Source organism: Clarias gariepinus, chromosome 1 (assembly GCF_024256425.1).
Source record: "Clarias gariepinus isolate MV-2021 ecotype Netherlands chromosome 1, CGAR_prim_01v2, whole genome shotgun sequence".
Classification (NCBI taxonomy): Eukaryota; Metazoa; Chordata; class Actinopteri; order Siluriformes; family Clariidae; genus Clarias; species Clarias gariepinus.
In genome coordinates, this window is record NC_071100.1 from 21280390 (window position 1) to 21307560 (window position 27171).

At 39.1% G+C, this 27171-nt stretch overlaps 1 protein-coding gene across 1 annotated transcript; it reads right to left on the reverse strand.

Annotated features, from left to right (window-relative positions):
• Nucleotides 1–27171, reverse strand: LOC128520689 (butyrophilin subfamily 1 member A1-like). Its single transcript, XM_053495047.1, has 9 exons — nt 27096–27171; nt 21865–22215; nt 16619–16909; nt 16370–16471; nt 11330–11356; nt 10903–10929; nt 10503–10529; nt 9825–9851; nt 1–974 (listed from the first exon to the last, which is right to left on the reverse strand). Exons 1-9 carry the CDS (start codon nt 27169–27171, stop codon nt 427–429), a joined length of 1476 nt encoding a protein of 491 aa, XP_053351022.1. The 3' UTR covers nt 1–426.

The window sequence follows — 27171 nt, forward strand, 5'->3', positions numbered from 1 at the left end:
CACACACACACACAATAAAAGATGGTTTACGCACACATGTGGTCACAGTGTTATAGTAAACAGTACACACACGCAGAGATGTTGACTGTACGAGTGAGAGACGCGCACTCAGCAGGTGAGACGATTACCCACAATTCCTGCTTTCTCTCACACAGACACACATGTTACAACCTCTCTCTCTGTTCTTTACACACACACACACACACACACACACACACACACACACGTTAACTGTAACTCGTCGTTATTAAAGTTTCATTTTTAATTTAAAAAAAATCGATTAAAGTTATTTGTTTAGGCAAAACATGAACACACATAAAATAATAAAAACTGTAGAAATGTAAACATGTATTTTCTAAAATTAAACAGAAAAAGTTCTTATTTATTCTGACATTTAACAGATGATTAAATCTGTGAAGTGAAAATTCACTCAGTGTTACACACAGGAGAGATGATCAGTGGAGCTGCATTTTTACCTCCAGCATTTAAACCAGGACTGAAGAATGGATAGAGTTTCTCAGTGAAAGACTGACCAGTGAAAGAGTAGATATGAGATCTGGAGTTCACATCATAAAAGGAGACCAGACCCTCCTCATAATCCACAAACACCCCCACCTTCTCCACCTTCTCTCTCAGTGTGAGAAGGACATCAGGACCAGCAAGAGCTTCATAACGATTCCCACCCCACAGCCACACAGTCCAGACTCCATCCTGAGGTCTCGGTGTAATCCACTCCTTCCTGTTAATGTTCTCTCTCACGACTCCTAATAGCCAAGCAGTTTTCCCGCTGACCTGAACCTCATAATAAAATCTCCCTGAGGAGAAACTCTGCTTTCCTACAACACAGCGCTCATATTTAAACCTCTGTGGTGTATCAGGGAGATCCTGTCTCTCGTATCCGTGTCTCACTTCTTTTCCATCATCAGACAGGATGAGATATGGATTTGCTGTATCAGGATCCAGAGTCACATCCACTGAGAGAAACACAGAGTGAGATGTGAGTTTCAGGTAAAAAAGATTAAATCATCATCAGTGGATCAGATTCATTAGGATTTATAAGAGGATTTGTGGAAAAGCCTGTACGAGTCAAAGACAAGAAATATTACGCTTAACTTCCGCAACTGTGTGTGTGTGTGTGTGTGTGTGAGAGAGAGAGAGAGAGAGAGAGAGAGAAGACAAGAGCAGAACAGGAACGAGTTGGAGGTGTGGAGTGCAGAGCTGTAGAGACATTTCCCAGCTGTACAATAATATCCACCCTCCTACCACACAAAGACTTTCACCTGAACACCAGACAGAGAGTCAACACTGATATCAGCAGAGGATGTGATATAAAGAAATAGGAGACATCCTGTAAAACAGTACAACGCGCTCGATGCTCGATTATCTTTGTCTAGCTCTGAGTAACTCTGATGTTATAATAGAATGTGTTTGGTGTTGAATTTTGCAGCCTGAATTTAAAACCTGAACACAGACTTCTGGAAATCTGATTATTCAAGCTGAATCTTGAATGACTAATAAAATTTCCAAGCCGGTAATTTTAAATAAATAAATATAGTGTTTTAGTCTTATATTTGACTATACAGGTCTTAATTTTTATATTATGAATGGCTAAGTAAATAAATATCGATATATAAATATTTAGGTTATTTTTACTCCAAAACACAGACACTTATATATTCAACCTTAACCCTAGGTAAAGTTAAACTCTCATCCACAATATCTTCTCCTCAGCACATAATCTTCTAACAGCACTGTTTCAATCTCCTTTATGTTAATAATATTAGTTAGTATAATATCAGTCAGTGCTTTTTAATGTGTTACATGTTACATCATTTGTCCGCTAGATGGCAGTGAAAGACCAGGACAGTTACTCTCCTGCCAGAAACAATCAGTGCAAAATAACCAGGTCATTTAGTAATAATGGCAATTCAGTAAAATGTTTTTTTTTTTTTTTTAAGAACAGAAATGGATCTCCATCCTCAAAAAGGAGCTGCACAACAGAGACACAATTATAGAGACTTTTAGAACGACATCATAACCTTCACCACTCACACTGACATCACACAGCTCGTGTCCAGTTTCTCACAGATCACCTCTGAACTCTCACAGACAAGAGCAGAACAGGAGCGAGTTGGAAGCGTGGAGTGCAGAGCTGTAGAGACATTTCCCAGCTGTACAATAATATCCACCCTCCTACCACACAAAGACTTTCACCTGAACATTAAACAGAGAGTCAACACTGATATCAGCAGAGGATGTGATCTCATCCCTAATGTACACCTCGCTCACCACACCAGCATCACACCTAATCACCTGTATGACCATGTGCACCTGAATAACCACAGTGTCAAGGAGTTTCCCAGAACACTAACAGACACAGCACTGACAGACACACACCTACACACACAGCAGCACTACAGCAACAACACTACAGCTACAAGCTACAGCTCACACACCAGGATATGATCACAACCTTCCTTACAAAAAGCACAGACAGAACACAACCTTATCCAGCCAAGACGGTCTGTCTCACCTGCTCAGCGCTCACAAACAACCAGTCCTGCTTGATTTACTCAATGCATCTTACAACGTACAAATTAAACAAGCAAAAATAGCAACAGCGCTGAAAAAAAAAACTGGAATAACTTGATTTGGAAAAGGATCACCCATCTGTTTTAATACTTTGTGGAACTGCTTTTTGTTTTAATTATAGCCCTGAGTCTGTTTGGGTTCTTCTCTAATAACTTTGCACACCTACACTGAGTAATGTTTGTTCTCTTTCTTACAGAACTGTCCAACTTCAGTCTAATTGGATGTTGAATGCTGATAGACTGCAGTCTTCAGGAACTCCACAGATTTTTAATAAGATTCTGGACTCTGACTAGATCACACAAGGACATTCACCTTTTGCTCCTTCAGCCGCTGTATGGTAAATTTGGCTGTGTTGGTCTTTGTTATGTTAAAAGGTGAACCAACACCAAACTCCTCTATCCCACTACATCCCAACTCTCAGGGGTCTTGTGGCGTCATGCCCAGAGGAGCCAGAGCTGACCCGGAGGTACACGGGGAACCTACACATTATTGGGCTTAATGTTTTGCGTTGTAATGTTATGTATGATCAGTGTATATCCTTTCTTCAGGCTGTTCATACTACTCTTAAGACATGTTTGCAAAGTTAGAGAAAGATACATGTCATTTTCTTCCTACAATACAGTACTGTAGGTGGTGGAATGAACTTCCTCTAGATGTCTGCACAGCCAAGTCACTGGCAATCTTTAAGCAACAACTAGGTGGAACCTCGGATTGCGAGTAACCCGATTTGTGTTGATTTACGAGTACCGAGTATCATGTATCACGCATGCGCTTCTTGTTTTGATGCCGAGCGTCACGTGATCACAACTGAGCCAACGGTTTTTCTCTCTCTTGCGCTGCGGAATTGTGGGTAATCGTCTCCCCTGCTGGGTCTTAGTGCGCGTCTACCATTGAATATAATCAACATCCGTGCACACGTGAACTATTTACTATAACACTGTGACCATGTGTGTGCGCGTAAAGCATCTTTTATTTTGTGTTTGTATGCGTGTGTGTACAGCGCGTGTGTCCTGTTTCTTATAACACGTGTGCATGCATATAAAGCAAAAGGAAGTTTCATTAGAGAGGTTAAGATCCATTTTCCTTTTTCTCTGGTTCAGCCTGCACTGACTCCGCTATGTGTGTGCACGTGCGTCATTGGACACTGTGCCCCTTCACAATTTAATTTAACTTTATTTTATTTGTATAGCACTTTTAACAAGTGACGTCTCAAAGCAGATTCACACAATCAAAGAAATTATTTAAGTTTGTTTAAAATGTGAATGTGTATGAATCCAAATTACAAGATTCACACACCCTCCTCATTTTGCCGTCACACACACACACAGTTAAGGTTGTATTCTGTCTGTGCTTTTTCTAAGGATGGTTGTCTCTTATTTGTGTGGGACGACTTTCTCTCACACACACACACACACACACACACACACACACACACACACACACACACACACACACAATAACAGAAACACCGCCTGGGAAAATTACCAAGAAACATCTCTGACACTCGAATGCGCACACTAACGGAACCACTGCTGTAAAAATCAAAATAAAAAAAAAATTAACCTGCACTTTACCTTTGTAAAGAATCGCAACAGAGCAGCGTCTTCGTTAGAGTTTGTGTGTGTGTGTGTGTGTGTGTGTGTGTGTGTGTGTGTGTGTGTGTGTGTGTGTGAGTGTGAGAAAGTTGTCCTGCACAAATAAGAGAGGAAGAACGGTTACTGTGTAAGATGAGAAGAGGGAAAGGGTGTCGCACAAAAAAAAAGTGGGTTTTCAATATAAACAGCATGATTCTATTTATTCTAATGAGAAGTTTGGGTCTGTACATCGTCAGCGGTAGGACATAAGGGGACTCTTTAGAAACATACACATTTTGGTCACCTCTTGAGAACGTTAGAGTTGATTACATGATAACAGATTTAGACAATTTCTCTCTCAGTGCATTTACTGTTGAACCACCAACTCATCTGTCTGATTACAGGGAAATTACTGTGTTCATAAAAAAAGAAAGCCTGCACAAATGCAGCCCAGTAAACTGTACAACATACACATTTTTTTACAGACAACAGAAAAACAGAAGACAAGAGGTCCAGAAATCCAACAAAAGCCAAAAAGCATAAAATTCAAGCACTCCTGTAACATTCTGGAGACTACAAACAGCCACAGTACAGAAGAAGTCAATCATGCGGTTAAAAAAACTGTAAGTAACTGTAAGTAAAAGCTGCTCACCAGACCTGTAAGACCGTGCTGGACTGTATAGGAATATATCATGGTGCAAGATTATTCAGGGCTTTGTAGAATATTAACAATACCTGAAACTTGACCCTGAACTGCACAGGGAGCCAGAGAAAGGATGCCAAGACAGGAGTTTTGTGTTCCCGTTTACGTGTTACCGTTAAAAAAAGCGTTTTGGACCAACTGCAAACATGCAACACCAACATAGAGCGCATTACAATAACCAAGCCAACTTGAAATAAAAGTGTGTATAACCTTTTCAAGATGTTTTTTTTTTTTTTTTTTTTTAATGGCCTGACCTTGGACAAGGACCTAAGCTGAAAAAAGCTTGCTAAGTTAATTTGCTTATCCAGTTTAAAATCACTGTCCAATAAAACACCCAAGCTTTAATTGGTTTTACATACAATTTAAGGGAACACATCTCAGGGAAAGGGTCAACACATGCTCTACTGGGTCCAAATACCAGCACTTCAGTTTTAATCTCATTAAGACTCTTTTCAGCCATCCGCTTTTTGACATCCTCCAGGCATTTCAAAAGTACTGTTTGTACTTCCTAATAATAGATCCCAATGGCAGTAAGTGAAGTAAAAATAATAAAGTCCCAAGAACACACCCTTGTGAGACCCCACCTGTGTAAACTGCTGATACTAACAGAAAAAAAAAAAATTTGTCTGTCAGGTATGATCTGAACCAGTCCAGGGCAGAACCAGTAATGCCCATACTGTGCTGCAGACAAAATACGAGAGTGAAATAATCCACAGTGTCAAATGCAGCTGTCAGATTCTAAAGCAGAAGAACGGCGGAATTGAGTGAGTAATTATTAAGAGATCCTTAGAAACTTTTAAGAGAGCAGATTCAGTGCTGTGAAAAGCTATAAAACCAGATTGGATCACCTCAAGAATGCCATGTGCATCTAACTCATTATTTAAGTCAGTGACTGAACTCATTGCGCCCTGTATGGCAGTGAAGTGTAGGGATTGCTTACCCACCAGCAACTCGACAAATGGGACAAACATCCAATCAAGACCCTGCATGCAAAGTTCTGTAAAATTATTTTAAAGGTGCACAGAAACAACGCATGCACTGCAAAATTAGGGAAAGATCCGTTAGTGATAAACATACAAAAAAGGGCAATTACAGTGGGTATAGAAAAAGATCACCCTTTAGATAATTGTAGTTTGTTACTTTGCAGGCTGAAATGAAGACAGACACACTATCTTCTGTTTTTGTTTTATCCAGCTGTATTTACTCAGTGAAATGTTTAACATCCAAGTGTAAGATATAACACCAACACACAAAATGGGGTAAAAAACAGAATCTCTGAGCCTCTGAAGGAAGCGGTTGTAGGAATCTATGACAAAAGAGTGGACATTGTGTGTGACAACATTATCAGTAAATTCTCCACGAATGTGCCTTGTATGGGAAAGTTTCAAGAAAAAGCCACTCCTCAAGAAGGGCCACATGAAGTCTCGACTGAGCTTTGCAAAAACGCATGTGGTCAGTTGAGACTAAAATATGTCTGGCAGAAATCCAATACAACCATCCAAATAACACCATACTACAGTAAAGCATGATGGTGGTAATATCATGTTATGGGGTGTTTCTCTGCAGCAGTAAGTGGAGGAGAGAATACTGTCCAATTCTTGAGGAATATCTGTTGCCCTCTACCAGAAAGTTCTCAATGTGAGGAAGGTTTACCTTCCAACATCACAATGACCCAAATCACACAGCAAAACTGATCACACAGTGGTTGAAGGAGAAAAAGGTGAACAGAGGTGGGTAGAGTGGGTAAAAAGTGTACTCAAGTAAGAGTAGCTGTACTTCAAAATAATATTACTGAAGTAGAAGTAAAAAGTAGTCATTCAAAATGTTACTCAAGTAAGTGTTAAAAAGTATTTGGTAAAAAGACTACTCAAGTACTGGGTAACTGTTTCATCGTAATGTACGATTAATTTTTTTTTTATATTTTAAGAAATTATATAAGCAGCCAGACAAAATGATAAAATAATGTACAAATTCTGACCAAATAATAAAATTAATGAAATAAAAACAAATAAATAAATGAATAAAACTAAATATCTTTACAAAATAGCAAATTAAGGAACAAGAAACACAAATTTCCTAATCTCACTTTTTTCACAACATAAAGCTTTTGAAACAAATACAGTCTTATGCAAAAGTTTAGGTACCCCTTGATAAATAACAGATTTTTTGATCAGATTAGATGATTTTTTTTTTTATCGAAAAGATGTTAACACAGTCTCTCCTGGAAATGGAAAAAATGCACAATATTTTCAGCAAACATTGATGCATAGTTACTTTTTATATCAAAAATTGAACAAAGATAAAAAATAAAAACATTATTGTGGCTCTGTGCAAAAGTTTGGGCGCCCTACATAATCAGTACTTAGTAACACCTCAGATATCACAGCTTGCAAATGCTTTTTATAGCCAGCTAAAAGTCTTTTAATCCTTCTACTTGGGATTTTCTCCCATTCTTCCTTGCAAAAAGCTTCTAGTTCTGTAGTATTCTTTGGCTATCTTGCATGCACAGCTCTTTTAAGATCTACCCACAAATTTTCAATGATGTTTAAATCAGGGGACTGTGATGGTCATTCCAAAACCTTCAGCTTGCATCCCTTGAGGTATTCCATAGTGGATTTAGAGGTATGTTTAGGATTATTGTCCTGTTGTAGAAGTCATCCTCTTTTCAGCTTCAGCTTTTTTTACAGATGGTGTGAAGTTTGCTTCCAGAATTTGCTGGTATTTAGTGGAATCCATTCTTCCCTCCACCCGTGCAATGTTTCCTGTGCCACTGGCTGCAACACAACCCCAAAGCATGATAGATCCACTCGAATGCTTTAATTGGCAAGGTGTTCTTTTCACGAAATGCTGCTCCTTTTTTCTCCAAATATGCCTTTGCTGATTGTCGTCAAGTACTATTTTAACTTCATCAGTCCAAAGCACTTGTTTCCAAAACGCATCAGGCTTCTGTAGATGTTATGTTGCATACTTCTGACGTTGGATTTAAGATGGGAAAAAAATCCAGCAGGTAAGGTTTTCTTCTGCTGACTCTTCCATGAAGGTCTTGTCTGTGCAAGCATCACTAAACCACCACTCCTGAGTCTGCTAAATCTTCCTGCAGGTTTTTTACAGTCAAATGGGGGTTTTGATTTGTCTTTCTGACCAGCATACGAGCAGTTCTCTCTGAGAGTTTTCTTGGTCTTCCAGATCTTGACCTCCACAGTTCCCCTGAACTGCCATCTCTTAATTACATTTCTCACTGTGGAAAATGCAAGCTGACAATCTTCTTGTAGCCTTCTCCTGCATTGTGGGCATCAATAATTTTCATTTTCAGAGTCTTACACACCTGCTTAGAGGAACCCATGGTTGTTGAGTGTCTGCAAGTGTGTGCACAAGGTTTAAAGAGTCAAAGTATTTGTAAAGCTTTGAAATTGGCATTTACTAATAAAAGCTGTTGCCATGCATCAGATCTAACAAGCTGATTAGGGTCTGATTAGGGTCTTAAAAAGTATCTAAGACCCTGGAACTCTTAGGGTGCCCAAACCTTTGCATAACATTTTTTTCATTTTTAAGAGAGACTGTGTTAACATCTTTTCTATTTTTAAAAAAAAATCACCAAAATCTGTTATTTATCCAGGGGTGCCTAAACTTTTGCATAAGGCTGTACCTACTGTAGGTAACATATGTATGTTTGAACAATGTAAACAATTTCCAGTATAAGATATACAGTATATTCAGTTGCCTCCCCAAATGGCTTAGCAGATTGAAAATAACATTCAATCTTTAGTATGATACTAAGAGGTCTCACTTTACCATAAACTGTGTCCAGTAGAACAAATGTAAGAAAATTATTATTTTTTTAGGCTCTAGCTTATTTGCTAATTATATATTTTAATTTATATATTCCTAGTCAGATCCCAGATTTAAACCTCACTGAAAATCTGTGAACTAAAAGACTGCAGTGCTCAACTTCAGCACTTCTGGAAAAGAAGTGTGGGCAAATATTGCAAAGTTTAGATAAGCAAAGCTTTGTGTGTCATTGAAAAGGTGATTAGATTCACTTGATTGAGTTTACAAGTCATTTTTAGGATTTCCAAATCAGTGATTTTGTTTTTTAATTTTTTTCATCTTTATTTTGTTCTATTTTTTTGACATATTAGTGTTATATCTTTTACCTGGAAGATAAGTGAATACATTTAGATGAAACAAAAATGGTGTCTGTCTTCATTTTAGGCTGCAAAGCAATAAAATGTGATTATTATAAAGGGGGTAAATAATTTCTATACCCACTGTTAATTCTGAAAACAACTATCAACACATACTCACACACAAACACTTGTGCTCTATACCAAGATTAGAACAAAGGCACCAGTCTTGACCAACTGGTCTTAAGTAACTGCGCATCAACATGACTATTACATTACCATCATTTACATTATGTTTATAGCATTTGGCAGACGACCTTATTTAGAGAGACTTACATTTTTATCTCATTACACATCTGAGCAGTTAAGGGGTTAAGTGTCTTGCTCAAGGGCCCAACAGTGGCCACTTGGTGGTGTTGAGGTTTGAACCTAGGACCTTCTGATGAATAGTTCAATGTCTAAACCACAGAGCAACCCCTGACAACACAACTATTACCACCATCACACACTAACACACAAATATCACATTCTAACACACCATCATCCCGCACTAACATACCACTATTACAGACCAACACAAGGCACAACCCTATCACACACGAGTACACCATTATCACACTAGTCACACATTAAAACGCCACATTAGCACATCACAGTAACACATTAACACACATTAACACACCTTGATCACATTCTAACACAGCACAGTCATACACTAACAAAGAATATAAATGCAGAAGAGTCTCTTTTCTGTTGTTAAATATAGTTGCTATAGTTTTTATTAACTGATTTATCATTAATAAAAAAATAAATCAGGTAAATCATTCTTACCTGCAAAGTTCTTCATCTCTGCAAACTCTGTAAAATACAGAATTAAATAGAATTTTATACTACTTTATCCAATCCAATTGTGTTGTAATGAAATACAACACAATGACTAATAGTTTAGTAATAACTAATATTTACCTATAGACCAAATGTACAAACCTAGTAAAGGAAATGGAATGCTTTCTGAACTACCTCATCTTTTTGCAGTGATATTGTAAATTCCCATAGTTAAGTTAATACTTTCAGAGTTCATTTAAGTCCAACCTGATGTATACAAACACTGTACAGTGTTAATTTGACAGTCTGGGTGAAATTAACAATTAAATTAAAATTAAATTTGACTATCACATGTACCACGAGCTCACACACCGTTGGGGCGGTGTAACACACTTGGAGGACAGTGCTATCTGCTCCTTCCGCTTGTGTGAGTTTACAGATAGGAGCCAAGTGTCTCCCATACCACCCTGCAGAGAGAGGTCAGTCAATCAGCTCTCTAAGCCTCCGGCTGCAAGAGGTTACAGCATCACCCAGTTACCGAACTAGCGATCTCTGGATGATAGGGCGATCGCTTTACCACTGTGCCACTCGCTCCTCTTTCTAACTATACTGTAAATCACATTTCTTTTACATTTCTTCACAAAGAAAAATTACATAAAAGTTTAAAAACTTAGGTGTAATTACCATCTTCCACACACTGTCTCTGTAGCTCTGAAAAGAGATTAATATGTGTAGGGCATTGTTTAATACATTATGAGCATTTTCTCTCTAAAGGTTATTTAAAAATATATGTTGAATAAAACAATGTTTGTAATTTATAAATGTCAATAAAATACATATTTTATTAACAGCAGAACTAGGTGTAAGGTGACCTACATAAGGTCAATAATATTATACACTATACTGTAAATATTTAACTTTCCAACTTGCATAAGTAACATTTACAAGTATTATTAATTTATGTAAATGTGCAGCTTGACATTTTCTCAAGTGGTTTCTAAGCTCAGTTTAGCAGTTTTGTCTTCAAAGGGAAAGTCATCTGATGTAACTGTAATAAAAACAAAAAGGTACAAATGATTCTTACCAGCAAAGAACTTCTTGTCTGTAAACACTGTAAAGCATAATCAATATTTCATTAGCCAGATACAGCCAAATATTAACATAGACATATTTACTATTATTTATAATGTTTTATAATAATATATTATTATTATCTACAGTAATCCCAGATCAAAAGTAGATAGTACATAAATCTATTCGACAAAAAATATTTATTGGGATCAATAGAATTTTAAAGACAATATAAAAATACATAATAGTTCTGCAATTATATATTTTTTCTTGAGCAGTTTTTTATTAAAAAAGGAAGAATGAAGAAAACAAAGGTAAGCAGTCAGCTGTCTACTGTGTATTAGACTTGGTGGAATTTTAATGTCAGTAGAATTAGAGAAATAAAAATATAATAAGCCTCTTTCTAAACTCGGCTCAATTCTGAACTTGGGCGTAATTACCGCTTTCCATTTTCTGTCTCTGCTCCTCTGAAAAAAGAGGAAAAAAAATTAGACACTTAACTTGAATACACTACTCTCTCTCTCTCTCTCTATATATATATATATATATATATATATATACACACAGTATACATACATACATATATATATATATATATATATATATATATATATATATATATATATATATATACAGTATACATACATACATATATATATATATATATATATATATATATATATACACAGAGAGGGGTGTACTTATATATATATATATATATATATATCATAACTTAACATGCAGACTTTATTGTCTAAATAACTGGCAACGGAAAGTAGTACACCATTACGGTGGCCCAGAAGGGCAAATCATCTTTCCCGTATGTGTGTATGTTTTACCCCTTCAAGTGTGGGTCCGTTTTTCATACGTCGCTAACTCAGTTAGCTGTTTTTTTTTTGTTGTGGATTTGTCCTGATCTTGGATTGTTTCGTTCTTTAATGTGCATCTTGCACTTGCTGTCATAGCAACAGGTCCGTAAGCTTAAACCTGCTCAGAAGCAGGTTTATTTCATGTAAACAGGGTTTTGGCTGCGCTTCTAGCCAGTTATGATTGGTTGAAATGGCAAGGTCACATCTGATTGGTTAACGAGCACGACTGAGGCGGTATATAGGGAGAGGGTGCCGGTGTTATGCACTAAAATGCCCCCTGCCATGGATTGCCCCCCCCCCCCTACATAATCGCTATCAAATATTGTATTAGAACATAACATTTGCCAGTGTCTTAAAAGAATTTAGCTCGTTTTTTTTGCCATTTTGTCAGCCAATCGAAGGGGTTGTAATCAGTGTTTCTACTGTCGATGCATATCGCCTTTTAAACCAACGCACGAGCGCGCAATAATCCTAGACAACTCAATCCAGATATACTAATCAACAACAACAGGTGAGCTCGAAGAACCAACTTAGCCAGATCGTAATTAGCACAATGATCTGATCTCAGATGTGTCAGTTCATCCCGGATGTGTCAAGCGATGTACAAAGAACGGACCCCTGGGCATGGAAATCACCAGAGTGGCACATGTTGTTGTTGGGATCCTCTTCCAATCCTCCATAATGATATCATAGAGCTGCAGGATGTTAGCATGGCGCTTCGCCACCTTCAACTTGAGGATGCCTCACAGGTGCTCAATAAGGTTCAGATCTAGAGACCTACTTGGCCACTGACAAACACATGAACATGATAAATACACTAGAACATGTGACTTTGCATGGTTAAATATGTACAGCTGTTATCACTTAGGGTGTACTCACTTTTATTGCCAGCTATTTTGACAATAATGGCTGTATGTTAAATTATTTTCAGAGGACAGTAACTTTATACTATTATACATGCTGCACATTGACTACTCAATAAAATATTGTTTATACATACATACACTAGAAATGTGTTTGCACCCTCCCCATTTCTTCCATTTTGCATATTGATTTAGAACATAAACATTTACTGTAAGATAAATTCAACAGAAACAAGCACTAATTAAACACATTTCAATTATTGAAGAGATAAAAGCTAACCAACACCTGCTGGCCCTGGAGGAAAAATGTTTAGGTATTTAATTGAACAATTAGCCACTTTTTCTTGATTTAGTTGAATTTTAATTGATAGTAAATCAAGTTAATTAGTAAAATGAATTTCAATTAGCAAAAAAAATGTCTAAATGTCTGGTGGTGTAATGGTCAGCACTGTCATCTTGCACCTCCAGGGTCCTGGTTCAATTCCCAGCAAGGCTCAATTCCCATCTCTTTGTGCATGGAGTTTGCATGAGTGTGTGCCCTGCGATGGATTGGCACCCTGTCCAGGGCGTACCCCGCCCATGCCCTAAGCCTGCTGGGATAGGCTGCAGGCCCCCGACGACCCTGAACAACCGGTATAGACGATAAGTATATATTATGTTATATACTGTATTAAATGTATATGTTAGATTGGAAATGGTCACAAAGCTCCTATTACAGTGTGCATTTTGTACAGTACCATTATTTCCACATGGAGAAAATGTGTAACAGTAAAAAGTTTACCAGAGGTTTATCAGTAACTCATCTAAAAACCCCAAAAGAGCACAAAATTGAAGTGTTGGTGTGTTGATGACCACCAAAATTATTGGAATAATATCCTGTGCTTTAATAGGTTAAACATGTGACAAAAAAGAGCCAACATGTTAATGAAGACAAACATCATCTGCCTCATGGCTTGAAAATTTGTTTAGTTGATGAAACCAGGAATTCTACTTGCTAATAATGTTTTACTCTCAGAAAATCCTGAAAGAAAATGTCCAATAATTATTCTGTGATCTGAAGTCTGTCACAGCAGCGATACAAAATTCACTTCTGAATTGCTCAAAATAAACTAGTTAATGCTTTGGAGTAGCAGTCCAAATATTTTATTTTGTATGAGGATCTTAAATCATTTTGTGCGCCATTATACAAATATATAGAGGCCATCTAGATGGGGCAAATGCACCTGCTCATTTATGTCGTAATCTAATCTGCCAATCATATGCCAGCAGCCCAATGCATAATATTGTAGCGTTTTTACGCCGGAAGGAATGCTGGAGAGACGAGCGAGCTTATTTGCTGCCCAATGCAATGGCTGGGAGTACTTTATTAAGCACACAGCATGTAAGGCATGAGCAGCACCTTCACTCAGGAGCCTACATCCAATTCAGCACTAGCTTGAACTGGAGCACATTTCACACGTCACACACACCCCCTCACACACAACAGGGCCTAAGCCACTAACCAGAACACCTTTCCCCAACATGGTGAACACACACCGACATCCCCGCAAGGCATGCTGGTCGTCAGCCGCCGCCCCGCCCACGCCACACTGCCCCCACCCAAGCTGTGACCGTCCCTGGTCACCATGATGAACTCCGTTTCGGTGGTGTGGAGGCGGTCGGCGCTGGCGGTGGGAACGCCGGCGTCCTTTGGCAGGTGAGGGGTGAACGTGAATGTAGTCCTGAGGCGGTCCGGCCTCTAGAGTTCGATGGTTCCCCGGCGTGCGGCTGGTGAGGCGCAAGACGGTTACGGTGGGGCAAAACTCGTCCCCTTGCCAACCGCACCCGGTGGATGACATCGGAGAACCGAGCTGGCTGTGAGTCTCCACGCTCCTTCGCCCCATAGGTGCCCCCACCCAAAAGTCTTGCAGCGGTGCCCGCGAGCGCTGGGTGGGGCCCTTCTGCCTGGCGATGAGCGGTTCACAGTTCCACAACCCGCGGGAAACAGTGGAGCCGGTGTCCACGAGCGCCCGCAGTAAGACGCCGTCCGGCACACAGTCGATTTTAAGCCCCGCGGGGCTCCCCAACCGTCCACCCGGCGCTAGTTTAGCGGCTGCTGGTGTACGCTGTCCCTAAGGCCTGAGAACGTTGAAGCGGTAGTCCGGCTGTCCCTCAGGCCCGAGAACGTTGCAGTGGTAGTCCGGCGGTCCCTGGCCTCGGCGTCGTCGCGGAATCTCGGAAGCGGTGTCGAGGCCTAGCCGCGACGGGTAGCCCTGTCCCCGGCTAGGTTCACAAACCGAGCGCCACTGAGCTGCGGGCGGTCGCTCGGCTCTTTCGCCGTGATGTGCCGCCATTATGGGCTCAGCGCGCTCGACCTCACGCAGCGCTTCCTTACGGTCACCTGCGCCGTCGCCTCGCCGCGAAACGTCGGAGAGCTGCTCGTTGCCTAGCCGCGACGGGTAGCCCTGTCCCCGGCTAGGTTCACCTACCAAGCGCCACTGAGCTGCGGGCGGTCGCTCGGCTCTTCCGCCGTGATGTACCGCCGGTATGGGCTCAGCGCGCTCGGCCTCGCGCAGCAGCAGGTCGCTTTGCCGGCTAATGGCACACGGAGCTGTATCTTGCTCCGGCGCTTGCGCAGCGCCAGTCTCCGCCCCGAGATCCAGCGCCGGGATTTTCTGCTTCCCGCTCCGCGTTGGTGGACGTGGTGTGCTCGCGCTAGCTCCGCCAGGAAAGCGCTTCTTTTGCGCGAGTAGTCGCTCCGCTACTCGGCGGCCCGCTTGGATTTTTAGAAGGTCCTCCTTTGTGCGCTCGAACCCGTTACTCTCCATCCCACTTCTGACACCAATGTAGCGTTTTTACGCCGGAAAGAATGCTGGAGAGACGAGCGAGCTTATTTGCTGCCCAATGCAATGGCTGGGAGTACTTTATTTAGCACACAGCCGGTAATGGCATGAGCAGCACCTTCCCCTCACACACAACAGGGCCTAAGCCACTAACCAGAACACCTTTCCCCAACATGGTGAACACACACCGACATCCCCGCAAGGCATGCTGGTCGTCAGCCGCCGCCCCGCCCACGCCACAATATTATGCAGTCATGCAGATACAGTCAAGAGGGTAAATGTTCACATCAAACATGACAATGGGATTATGGCATTTCTTTCATTTTAAAACTGGATCATGGTGCAAAAGAAGGTTGGGGACTCCTGCACTATAACATAATCTCTGTTGAGGTACGAGATGGGCCATGACCAGACTTCCAGGACGTTCATCACAAGCAATATGAGGGTATGTGATAAGCAATCAGCAATCAGTGATAGGTAATGACAGTGAAATAACTGTTAATGAGGACTGTGCTGTGCACTGGTAACTATTGACTAATGTTACCTAAACAAATAGTGAATAAAACCAAATTATGTACATAATGTCTTAAATGCTGATTAAGTGGTTAGCACTGTCACCTCACATCTCTATGTTTAGTGGTTTAAATGTATTTAATACGAAAATGATAATTTATGAAACATCTGTGTGTTACAAACAACTATCTTATATATATATATATATATATATATATATATATATATATGTATATATATATATATATATATATATATATATATATATATTTTTTTTTTTTTTTTTTCATGCTCATAACGCACCTGATCCAGTTACTCAGCTAAACTGTGGATTAAATCAATTGTATGAACTGCATTATAATTTAGCTTTAAGTTAATTTTGTTAAGTAATTAAACAAAAACATTTTTTTTACCTTTCTTGTGTAAAATAACTCCAGTTACTATCCATCCGACAGCAATAAGACATGCTGAAACTGAAATGCTGACAACCCACTTCCAAGCATGAAAGATTTTACCTAAAATTAAAATAATGTATCACATTAATGACACATTAAACCACTTTGTGGTTATTATGGTCGCGTTTCAATAAATTACTTTATCTATAATAATCACTGTAAATTGTTATTATCTAAATCTGAGTTTTGTTATCATTAAACACTTACGACTAATGATAACCTCTGCTTCCTTCATGTGTTCTTCATGCAATTGAAATTGTTGAAGTCTGCAATAAAATCTATTGGAGTCGCTATAATCATAAACAATGATGCGGCGTTTCACACTGAAGCCCTCAGTCTCTTCATGTATCTGTGTCTCTTCAGCAGGCAGAGTGTCTCCTTCTCTGTTCAGCCAGAAAACCCTAGGTTCAGGTTTCCAGCCTCTGGACTCACACACTAGATTAACTCCTCCTGAGTTACCATAACTCTCCATCATGATCACTGGGTGGCTTCCCATAGCTAGAATCAATAAAGAAACAAATATTGTTTTAAATATATATTTAAATAAACTTAAGCATTTGACCACAAGTAAACATATAATATACAAATACAAAATAGCCATGGTTTGGAGCTGTTGTTACAGCACACTGACCTCCTGACCTGCTCTGCCCTCAATTTTTTAAAGTAAAGAATCTGTAGGTTTGACCTGTGTCCACTTAAAAAGTCTCTATGATTAAAAAAAAAAAAAAAAAACTTGGTAAAAAGCAGGTACACTGTTATACTTCAGGAATACAAGGTCATTTAAAAACATTGATACATCCAGTCTTTGTTCATGCCATTTAAAATGCAGCTTGCTACCTCCAGCCACACCATGTCTTTGGGCCCTGTCAGGTATTTTTGAGCAAACTGTAGTCTCATGGTTGCTGTCCTGCTCACCAGATGGATTAGACCCTGCCTCCCTCCTCTTTATGCAAAAATAAAATGCTTTAGGGGACCTAATGTAATGGTCCTAAAACAATATACAGTAGTTACCACAGCGCCACAAAGCAGAGGTAGCAAGGTTGTTTGAAATAAACACTCTGCCTCTGAAATTTGTTGAAGCAGCCATATGGCTATCCTCCACTCCACCTTCTCTGCCATACCTTTCTAGTTTTTTTTTTATGAAGTGTTTGTTGCTAAAAAAAAAAAAAAAAAAAAACACTCCAAGGTATTTTAGGAGAGTTATTTATTAACTCTTCCAGGTTACCCTGTGGTAGGAACACCGTTGTTCCAGTCACTTACTGCTAAGGCTTCAGTTTTCTTCCAGTTGAAAGCCCAAAGTTTTGTATCTGCCTCAACAGCTTGATGAGTCAATCCGCGATTGTTCTGTGATACTGTCTCAGTGGTGAGTAATCCAATTTTGATGTTCCAGCAAAGAGACAGAAGGATTCCCAGTCTTAGCCTGCACTGAGACAAAATGCCGACCCATTGTATGCGCATAAACAACAATGGAGCTGACCTCCTGCATCACCAGGATTCCACTTATGATTTGGAGAGAAAATCTCTTGAGAGTTAAAAAACACAAAACCAAAACACCTCTGGCTAGTACCAATACAGAGAGATTGAGGAGGAGCTTCTTCCCGCAGGCCATTAGGTCTCTCAACCACAACACAATACAGGACTAATATCATCTCTTTTACATCCAACACTGACTGGGCATTCATGGACACTATGGACACATTCATGCACACTTTTTGCACTATACTTATACTTTCATTATGGACCACTGCACAAATCACTTTAATAATAAGACACTATAAGAAGTCACTTTATGCATATTTGCACACCTCAGCCATTTTTACATTTCTTATATGGACAAATTTCTATTTTTCTTCTTTTATATTTCTATATTATATATATTTTGTTTTTATTTGTACAGTATATTTTTATTTTATGTTACTTAGCACAGTATATTTTACTAGTTAATTTAATTTTTCTGCAATATTTCTTTTACTGCAATACAGTATATCTTTTTTACTTGAACAGTATATTTTACCAGTTAACTTTATTTTCTACTGTATTACCTTTTATTCATATTTATTTCTTATGTTTAAGCTTTTATTTTAAGGTCACTGGTAGTCGAAAAAGCATTTCACTGCATATCGTACTGTGTATGACTGTGTACGTGACAAATAAAATTTGAATTTGAATTTGATTTGAATTTGAAGAGGAATCAGAAATTAAGGTTAAGCAAGGTTTAATGTCTATTTATTTAATAATTTTCTTATTTACTGTAAGGGTCCTCCACTAGAGGTCACTGTTTTTATTTTGTAGTTTTTGTTGGCCGGTCAGTTTCCCAGCAGGCACCTCGGTCAGGTGATGCAGTGCACACCTGAACCGAGGTAGCCATCAATCAATCTATAAATAGCTGTTTAGACTGGGAAACTGGGTCGAGCATTTTTGGTATCACCACTGTCAGTTATGTGGGCATTTTGGTTTGTTTAGTTATCTGTTTAATTTGTACTTTGATTTTAGTTGTGTTGACTTAGGCTCTCTTATTGGCAATGTCTCTGTGTATGTTTTGTGTGTCTGTGTTTGTGGAGCTGATTCAGTCCTGTCCTCCTGTGTTCTTGTGGTTAGCTAGAGCAGGTAAGCAGTTAGGTGTGTGTGTGGCTAGGAGCATGATTAGCTAAATTCTATGTTGAGTTATAGTACAGTTACAGTACTAGCATGCTTCTAGCCATAGCCCCTCTGTGTCTCTAGCTGTCCTGTGTTTCCTACCTCCCTAGTTGCCCAGTGAGCCTAGCCTTTGAGTGTCCCCTGGCCTAGCCTTTGAGTGTCCCCTGGCCTAGCCTTTGAGTGTCCCCTGGCCTAGCCTTTGAGTGTCCCCTGGCCTAGCCTTTGAGTGTCCCCTGGCCTAGCCACTGGGTATCCCTTGTCCTGTGTTTCCTCTCCCCCTATTGTCCCAGTGCGCCTAGTTTTAGAGTGCTGTCCCTCCTGGCTGGGGAGTAACGACTAGCTTGTGAGTGCCGCCTCGCTTAGTCTTGGAGGGCTGCCTCGCCTAGCCACTGGGTATCCCTTGTCTGTGTTTCTGTGACCCATTCCCTAGTGTGTGTTAAGCTATTAGGTAAGTGTAGCTTAGTGCATGTTGGGGCTAAAGACATGCTTAGCTAGGTGTATGTGTAGCTGACTGCCATGGTTAAGCTTAGCTTAACCATGTTTAGCTAAAAGCCATGCCTAGCTGATTGCCATGTCTTTAGCCCTCGTCCCGTCCCTCTCTAGTGTCTCCCGTCCCTCTCTAGTGTCTCCCGTCCCTCTCTAGTGTCTCCCGTCCCTCTCTAGTGTCTCCCGTCCCTCTCTAGTGTCTCCCGTCCCTCTCTAGTGTCTCCCGTCCCTCTCTAGTGTCTCCCGTCCCTCTCTAGTGTCTCCCGTCCCTCTCTAGTGTCTCCCGTCCCTCTCTAGTGTCTCCCGTCCCTCTCTAGTGTCCAGTTTCAGCTCCACGCCTCGTTGGTGTCCTGTTATGTGTTTGTCCCCCTGCCTGTGTCTCGCCACAGGGCGTGTGTTACGTGTCTCCCCCTGCCTGTGTCTTGCCAGAGAGCCCCTGTTAGCACAAAGTTAAGCATTGTTTGAGTTTGTTTGTTCCTTTGTTTGTATCTTTATTTATACTTTGTTTAACCTTTATTAAAAGACTCTTTTTTTTGGTTAACACCACCCCTCTGCCTCTATGCCTGCTCCTTCCGCCCACGGCGTTTAACACCTGCCACAACACCCCGTTCATGACATTTACATGTCCTTTCTGAATGTTTAGATTGTTTTAATATGCAAAAATACAATTATAGTGTTGGAAATTGATAATATTGGTAATATTTTTTTGGGGGGTGGATCGGATTACTGCATTAAATTCGAAGGTAGAGGTACCACTGTATTAATGTTTTTTTTTTCTTTTTCTTTTGAGTAAGAAGTATTTGAAACCTTTCCTTTCATAGTTTATATTCTCTTGCATGTTTGCCTCCTGTGTTTGCCTCATCAACACTGCACTGCTCTCTCTCTCAAGCAGTGTATAATCCATTGCTATCTGCACATGTTTTCAAGCATATTAGACATTCCGCTGTCCTTAGTAAATGTATCTGCAGTATGTACATTTTGTGCCTGATTGTCTGTGCCATTTATCTCTTCGGAAACCTTTTTGTTACTCCATACTGGTCTCATTGCTTTCAGCACCAGATCTGTACTGTCCACCGACACGCTCGCCTAGATTAGGCTCACTTCAAGCATGCACTTACACTTACTGCTCCCTACAGCAACCCCTATACAGTATATACACCACACACCATGAGACAATTACTATCTAAGCCAAAAATAGTTTACAAAAAATAAAGCAATTAAAAAAGGAAAAGTATAGAATATTCACTTAAGCACACTCTCATGCTACTTCTCACCACGCTTACTCACTCCCAGCATGCAACCAGAGCGAGCGAGAGAAGTTTTCTTTTTTAAATTTTTCTCTTCTTTTTCAAAATTTCTCTTCTAGGAACTAACTAATAAAAACTTGCTGAGGAGGCAGGCATAACTACAATGTAAGAGGGGAAATTTACTGAAACAAACTAAACAAAATACATTAAATACTTTGTGTTATTTTTATTGTACTTTGTTTGTTTGTTTATACATACTTCTTTATTTAGTTATACTTAATGACTTGCTGGGCCAAGTTCAACAAATATACTGGCCCCTTATGAGTGTATGCCAGACAGACAGACACTGCGTGAATTTATTGATCTGGCATGGCATGTTAACTCACACCAAATGTTTTAAGCAACCTGCTCGCACCATGTATGTAAACAAAACTACCGAACTGGTTTGTTCATTGACAATTCCAATAAAAGGTTATTTAAACACGATACCTGCATCCTTGAAGTCTGTATCAGGCTGTTAGATATTTCCCCTAGACGGTGTTTAATTTCCCAGACTTCTCCTTCTTTGTCCCCCCTCTTTTGTGTATGGTGTATTCTTACATTTCCACAAAAAGTTTACTTATATTAACTAAAACATATTTCATGTTGTGAAATTGCTCTTTTTCCCCAAATAAGAGTTATAGAAGGGATCTATTTATGATTGCTCTATCTGGTATAATGCAAATGAGGATGACTTTGTTTTAAGTCAGGTTCTTCTTAAGCTTTCTTCCTCATGTAATCTGAGGAAGTTCTTTCCTGCCACTGTACCCTCTGGTTTGGTAATTTTGGCCAAATTGACCAAGCCATACATTGTTTATTCTTCTTCCTATTCTTCTTCATCTTCTTCTTATTATTATTATTATAGATTTATATCCAGAATTTTTGTTTTTGTAAAGTTGCTTTCTGACATTGTTAAAAGCACTATAAAAATAAAATGGAACCAAGTTGAAAATGAATGCACAAACCATAATTTAATGACAAAAAAATACCATATAAATAGTAACATGTTACTGTTTTACACATCAGTTCAGAAAACAGGCTTACCCTCAACATTGATATAAACATCGATGCCATCAGACCAGGATTTGTCCTGAACAAGACACCTATATTCTCCTCCATCTGAGACTCGGAGAGCTGAGAGTTTGAGTGAAGTGTTGCCTTTCTGTAGCTCATTTTTAAACAGTGATGTCCGTCCTCTGTACTGCTGAACCTGATCTTCATTTCTGTCTTCATGATCCACATAGAGATGTACTAGTGATACTCCTTCATCCAGTCTGAACCACTGCACTCTCATGTCAACAGCACTGGTACTGGGTTTAATAAAACAGGGCAGAACCAGGTCTTTACCAGCTGTAGCAAGAACAGGAGCTGTTGGACCAAACACCTTCAAACTCTCTGTATTGTGGAAAAAAACACAAATTCTGTGTCACCATAGATTCTCAATTTGTAACAAGACATTTGGGCATGGGGTATTGTTTCCATCAGCTTCCTATATGAGTCACTCTATTCCAGTGGCTGAATCCCCAATGATGTTCAGTTGGATACACAATGCAATAAATACAGTGTCGACAACATTGCTCCATAAACACACAAAGTAACCACCAACTGAAGAAGGCATTTTTTACTTAAAGTAAAGATGTACAAAAATAAAACAAAAAATATTGTTTTTTTTTAGATTTATTATTATAGAGTTATTATAGATTATACTTTTGACTCCTCATAATTTTGCTCCAATTTATTCCAGTGTAAGTATTTTGCCTGTTTTCTCTGTCTGTGGCAATAAGATGGTAACTGGGCGTGTTAATATAAATACAATAAAAATAATCTGCTTTCAAATATAAAGCAATTGTAAATGTACGTAAAAATAATGACATTTAGCTAAAGGCAAATGTTTATTTTGTTGATGTTGCATTTCCTATTCGAGAAAGAAAGTGCAACTCACATTTCTGGAATATATATAAAAACTTAAATTTCTTAAAAGAAAAGTTGGGATGTTTTTAAAATTTTAATCACATGAGCCAAGAGTGTAAATAAAGCCAATACTTCATTTACAATAGAACATAGAGTATAACAAATGTTTAACCTGAGGAACTTTACACAAAATGAGCTCATTTCAAATTTGATGCCTTCTACAGGCCTAAAAAATGTTGGGATGGAGGCATGTTTACCATGGTGTAGCATCTCCTCTTTATTTCAAAACATTCCAAAACAGACATCTGGGAATTGAGGTTATGAATTTTAAGGTCTTCCTCCTCTTTAGCTAGAATGTTAAATTTGGACTTGTCTGAACACTTTCTATTTTGAAACAGTCCATTTTAAATGAGCCTTGGCCCACAGGATGTGACGGTGCTTCTGGACCATGTTCACATACTGTATGGCTTCCTTTTTGCAATGATAGAGCTTTAGTTGCCATCTACAGATGGCATGGCTGAGTGTGTTTAATGACAGTGAAATCTGGAAGCGTTCCTGGCTTTCCATTTAGTAATGTCAGTGACACAATTATGCCAATGAGTGATGCAGTGTCGTCTGAGGGCATCTAACAAAGGTCTGTGGCCTTGTCCCTTACACACACAGATTTCTCCAGATTGTCTAAATCTTTTGATGATGTTATGCACTGTAGATTATGAGATATTGAGATATTGAGAGATTGTGGAGCGTTGTTTTTAAAGTATTCCACAATCTTTTTTACTTACTTTCTCACTGGTTGGAGAGCCTCTAGCCACCTTTACTTTTCAGAAACTCTCTGTCTCGCTAAGACATTTCTTTAATAGCTAATCATGTTACAGACTTTTTGCTGTTTCAGCCCTTTGTTGCCCTCGTCCCAACTTTTTTAAGATCTGTAGCAGGCATCAAATTTGAAATGATCTCATTTAGTAAATAAAAGTGTAAAATATACTCAGCAAAAAAAAAAAACGTCCCTTTTTCAGGACTGTGTATTTCAACAATAATGTTGTAAAAATCTAAATAACTTTACAGATCTTCATTGTAAAGGGTTTAAACAATGTTTTCCATGCATGTTCAATTAAACCATAATCAATTAATTAACATGCACCTGTGGAATGGTCATTAAGACCTTAACAGCTTACAGAAAGTAGGCATTTACGGTCACAGTTCTAAAAACTCAGGACACTAAAGAGACTTGTCTACCGACTGTGAAAAACACCCAAAGAAAGATGCCCAGGGTCCCTGCTCATCTGCGTGAACGTGCATTAGGCATGCTGCAGGGAGGCATGAGGACTGCTGATGTGGCTAGGGCAATAAATTGCCATGTCCGCACTGTGAGACGCTTAAGACAGCGCTACAGGGAGACAGGAAGGACAGCTGATCATCCTCGCAGTGGAAGACCACGTGTAACAACACCTGCACAGGATCGGTACATCCGAATATCACACCTGCGTGACAGGTACAGGATGGCCACAACAACTGCCCGAGTCACACCAGGAACACACAATCCCTCCATCAGTGCTCAGACTGTCCGCAATAGGCAGTCCATGAGGAGGAGATGCACTGCAGTACTTCAAGCAGCTGGTGGCCACACCAGATACTGACTGGTACTTTTGATTTTGAGCCTCCCTTCATTGTGAAACATTTTTAGTTTATGCCTTATGGTGTTGACTCTTTTAGTGTTCATACAAATATTTACACATTAAGTTTACTGAAAGTAAAAACAGTTGAAAGTCAGAGGATGTTTCTTTTTTTGCTGAGTATATTTCAGTTTAAACATTTGCTATGGTCTTTATGTTCTGTTGTGAATAAAATATTGGCTTATGTGATTTGAAAGTCTTTTAGTTTTCATTTTATTCAAATAAAAAATCTGAATTTGGGTTGTATTATGTTATAGTCACATACGTGCAATATAGTATTTTTTAGTTTTCTATAAATAATACATGGCTTTGTCAGTTCGTGTAAGATCTAATATCAAATGCTAATAAATTTATATCATTAATCCCCTAATTTCTTATATTTAATCTGCTTATTGTTTACATGCATTTATTTATTTAAAATAAAATCTTACTCCAAGTGCTTTATATTAACTGATAGCTGAAAATTAGAGTTTTATCTCAAACACAAAAAAAAAATCAAAGTGAAAAAGAATTCTGATTAATAAAATAAGCAATAAACATGTTTTCCTTTTTTTTGGTAAAACTCTCATTTACACAGTTCAGACGCTTTACTTTGTCAAACACTTTGGGAGAAATTACATTTGATGTTGTATGTGATGCTACAAATTCAACACACCTAGACTTGGTGATTTTCTCCCATTCAACTTTTCAACCCGTCTCCGCTGACTGCTTGCGGTGTGAGTGTGCTGTTATTTGTACAGTATGTCTCTCGAGAGATTCTTTTGGGTCACTGGCCTCATTCCTGGCTAAAGCTCTTATTCCCATTTTATTCAGTTCTGCTGCCCCTCAGAACTAAAAAGAGGACCTGAAGTTCTTTCAGGTAAAAACTATGAAGGTCACTATATTTTTCAGTCCTTTTAAATCTGTAAGTATTTTGATGCTCTTTCTCAGATCTGTCTTCAGGTCCTGTTGTTAACCTTATTGGTTGATGGTTTTTCTTTGGCCTGCACTGTCAGCTGTGGGGGTTTATATAGTAATATAGCTTTCTATTTTTTTTAATTACCTCATCTAAGTTTTATAGTAAAGCACACACATTTATAAATTAAATTAGAAATCTGAAATCATTAAACAAGCATTTCTAAATGTTGATGAAAAAACTAATAAGGCGATAGACACAAAGAGGAAAAACTGTGAACAGGTCTGACTGCATCAAATGGTGTGTCAGTGGTTGAGGAGGTACTCAGATAATTTACTTATGTAAAATAAAATGTGAAATTAAAGTACCCGATTTACTTTATAATGAGTTAAAAGCGAGGCCGGCTCTACGCAGGGGCAAGAGGGGGCAGCGCCCCCTCAAATAAATGTCTTGCCCCTCAAATCAAAATTTTACAATGTTGAGAAAGCACATGTTAACATAATCACAAAATTAATATATTACAAGATGATAAACTGATCTGCTGTAGCAGAAAAATTTGCAAAAAAAGGGACACTACACGATACAGTATTAGATTTCCCCCATGTCCCTTCGCTGTGTGTATTCATTCACAGGCTGCAGCGCACACACACACACCTACTAGTATCATGTAGGGGCCAAGGGTAGCTCAATGGTTAAGGCAGTGGACTATGGTTTGGAAGATCCCAGGTTCAAACCCCCCAACCACCAAGTTGCCACTGTTGGGCCCTTAAGCAAGGCCCTTAACCCTCAACTGCTCGGATGTGTAATGAGATAAAAAAAAAAAAGTAAGTCGCTCTGGATAAGAGCGTCTGCCGAATGCCTAAATGTATCACATGTTGTTCTGACGCCGAGCGTCACAGGGTCGTTTCTCTTTTTTGCACTGCGGAATTGTGGGTAATCGCCTCTCCTGCTAGGTCTTAGTGCGCATCTCTAACTGATATAATCAACATCCGTGCACGCGTGTATTGTTTCCTATTACAGTGTGACCACGTGTGTGTGTAAAACATATTTTATTTTGTGTCTGTATGCGTGTGTACAGGGCGCGTGTAAAGCACAAGCAAGTCTCATTAGACAGGTTAAGGATCCATTTTCTCTCTCTGTATCAGCCTGCTGTTTGTGTCTCTGTGCACGCGCATCATTGAACACAGTGCTACACACACAGACCCCTCCTACTTTCGCCCTCACAGACACACACAGACACACACACACACTCTTTCTCTCTGCTCTAAACAGAAACACTGCTCTGTCGCAATTCTTTTTTAAAGGTAAAGTGCAGGTTAAATTGTTTTATTTTTACTTTACAGCAGTGATTCCATTAGTGTGTCTCTTAATCGAGTGTCAATAAAGAGATTTCTTGTTTATTTTTCCGATAAAACAGTGTTTCCATTGTGTGAGTGAAAAAATTGAAGGACGTGTAACTGTGTAAGACTAGAAAGGGGAGAGGGGGAGTTACATTTGTAGTATTTAAAGCTAGTATGTTTGCCAAAGATTTAACATCATCTCCTGACCATAACAACATGTTTCATGGTTGTTGAGCCAAACACCAGGGTTATGTTTCAGGGAGTCACACATTATATCTTACATAAACAGCAGAGAGCAGATCTTATCAGCTTAACTTACAGAACTAAAAAAAATCATGATGTCAAGTCTGGAATTTAAATAAAATAAAATAATTATAATATAATAATACACACACACACACACACACACACACACACACACACACACACACACACACACAGTAACTGTTTTAATACCTGATTTAGATGCCATAGCGCTGTAGAGAATCAAGAGAGTCACACACAAAAACGTACCTGAAAAACAGTTTATCAT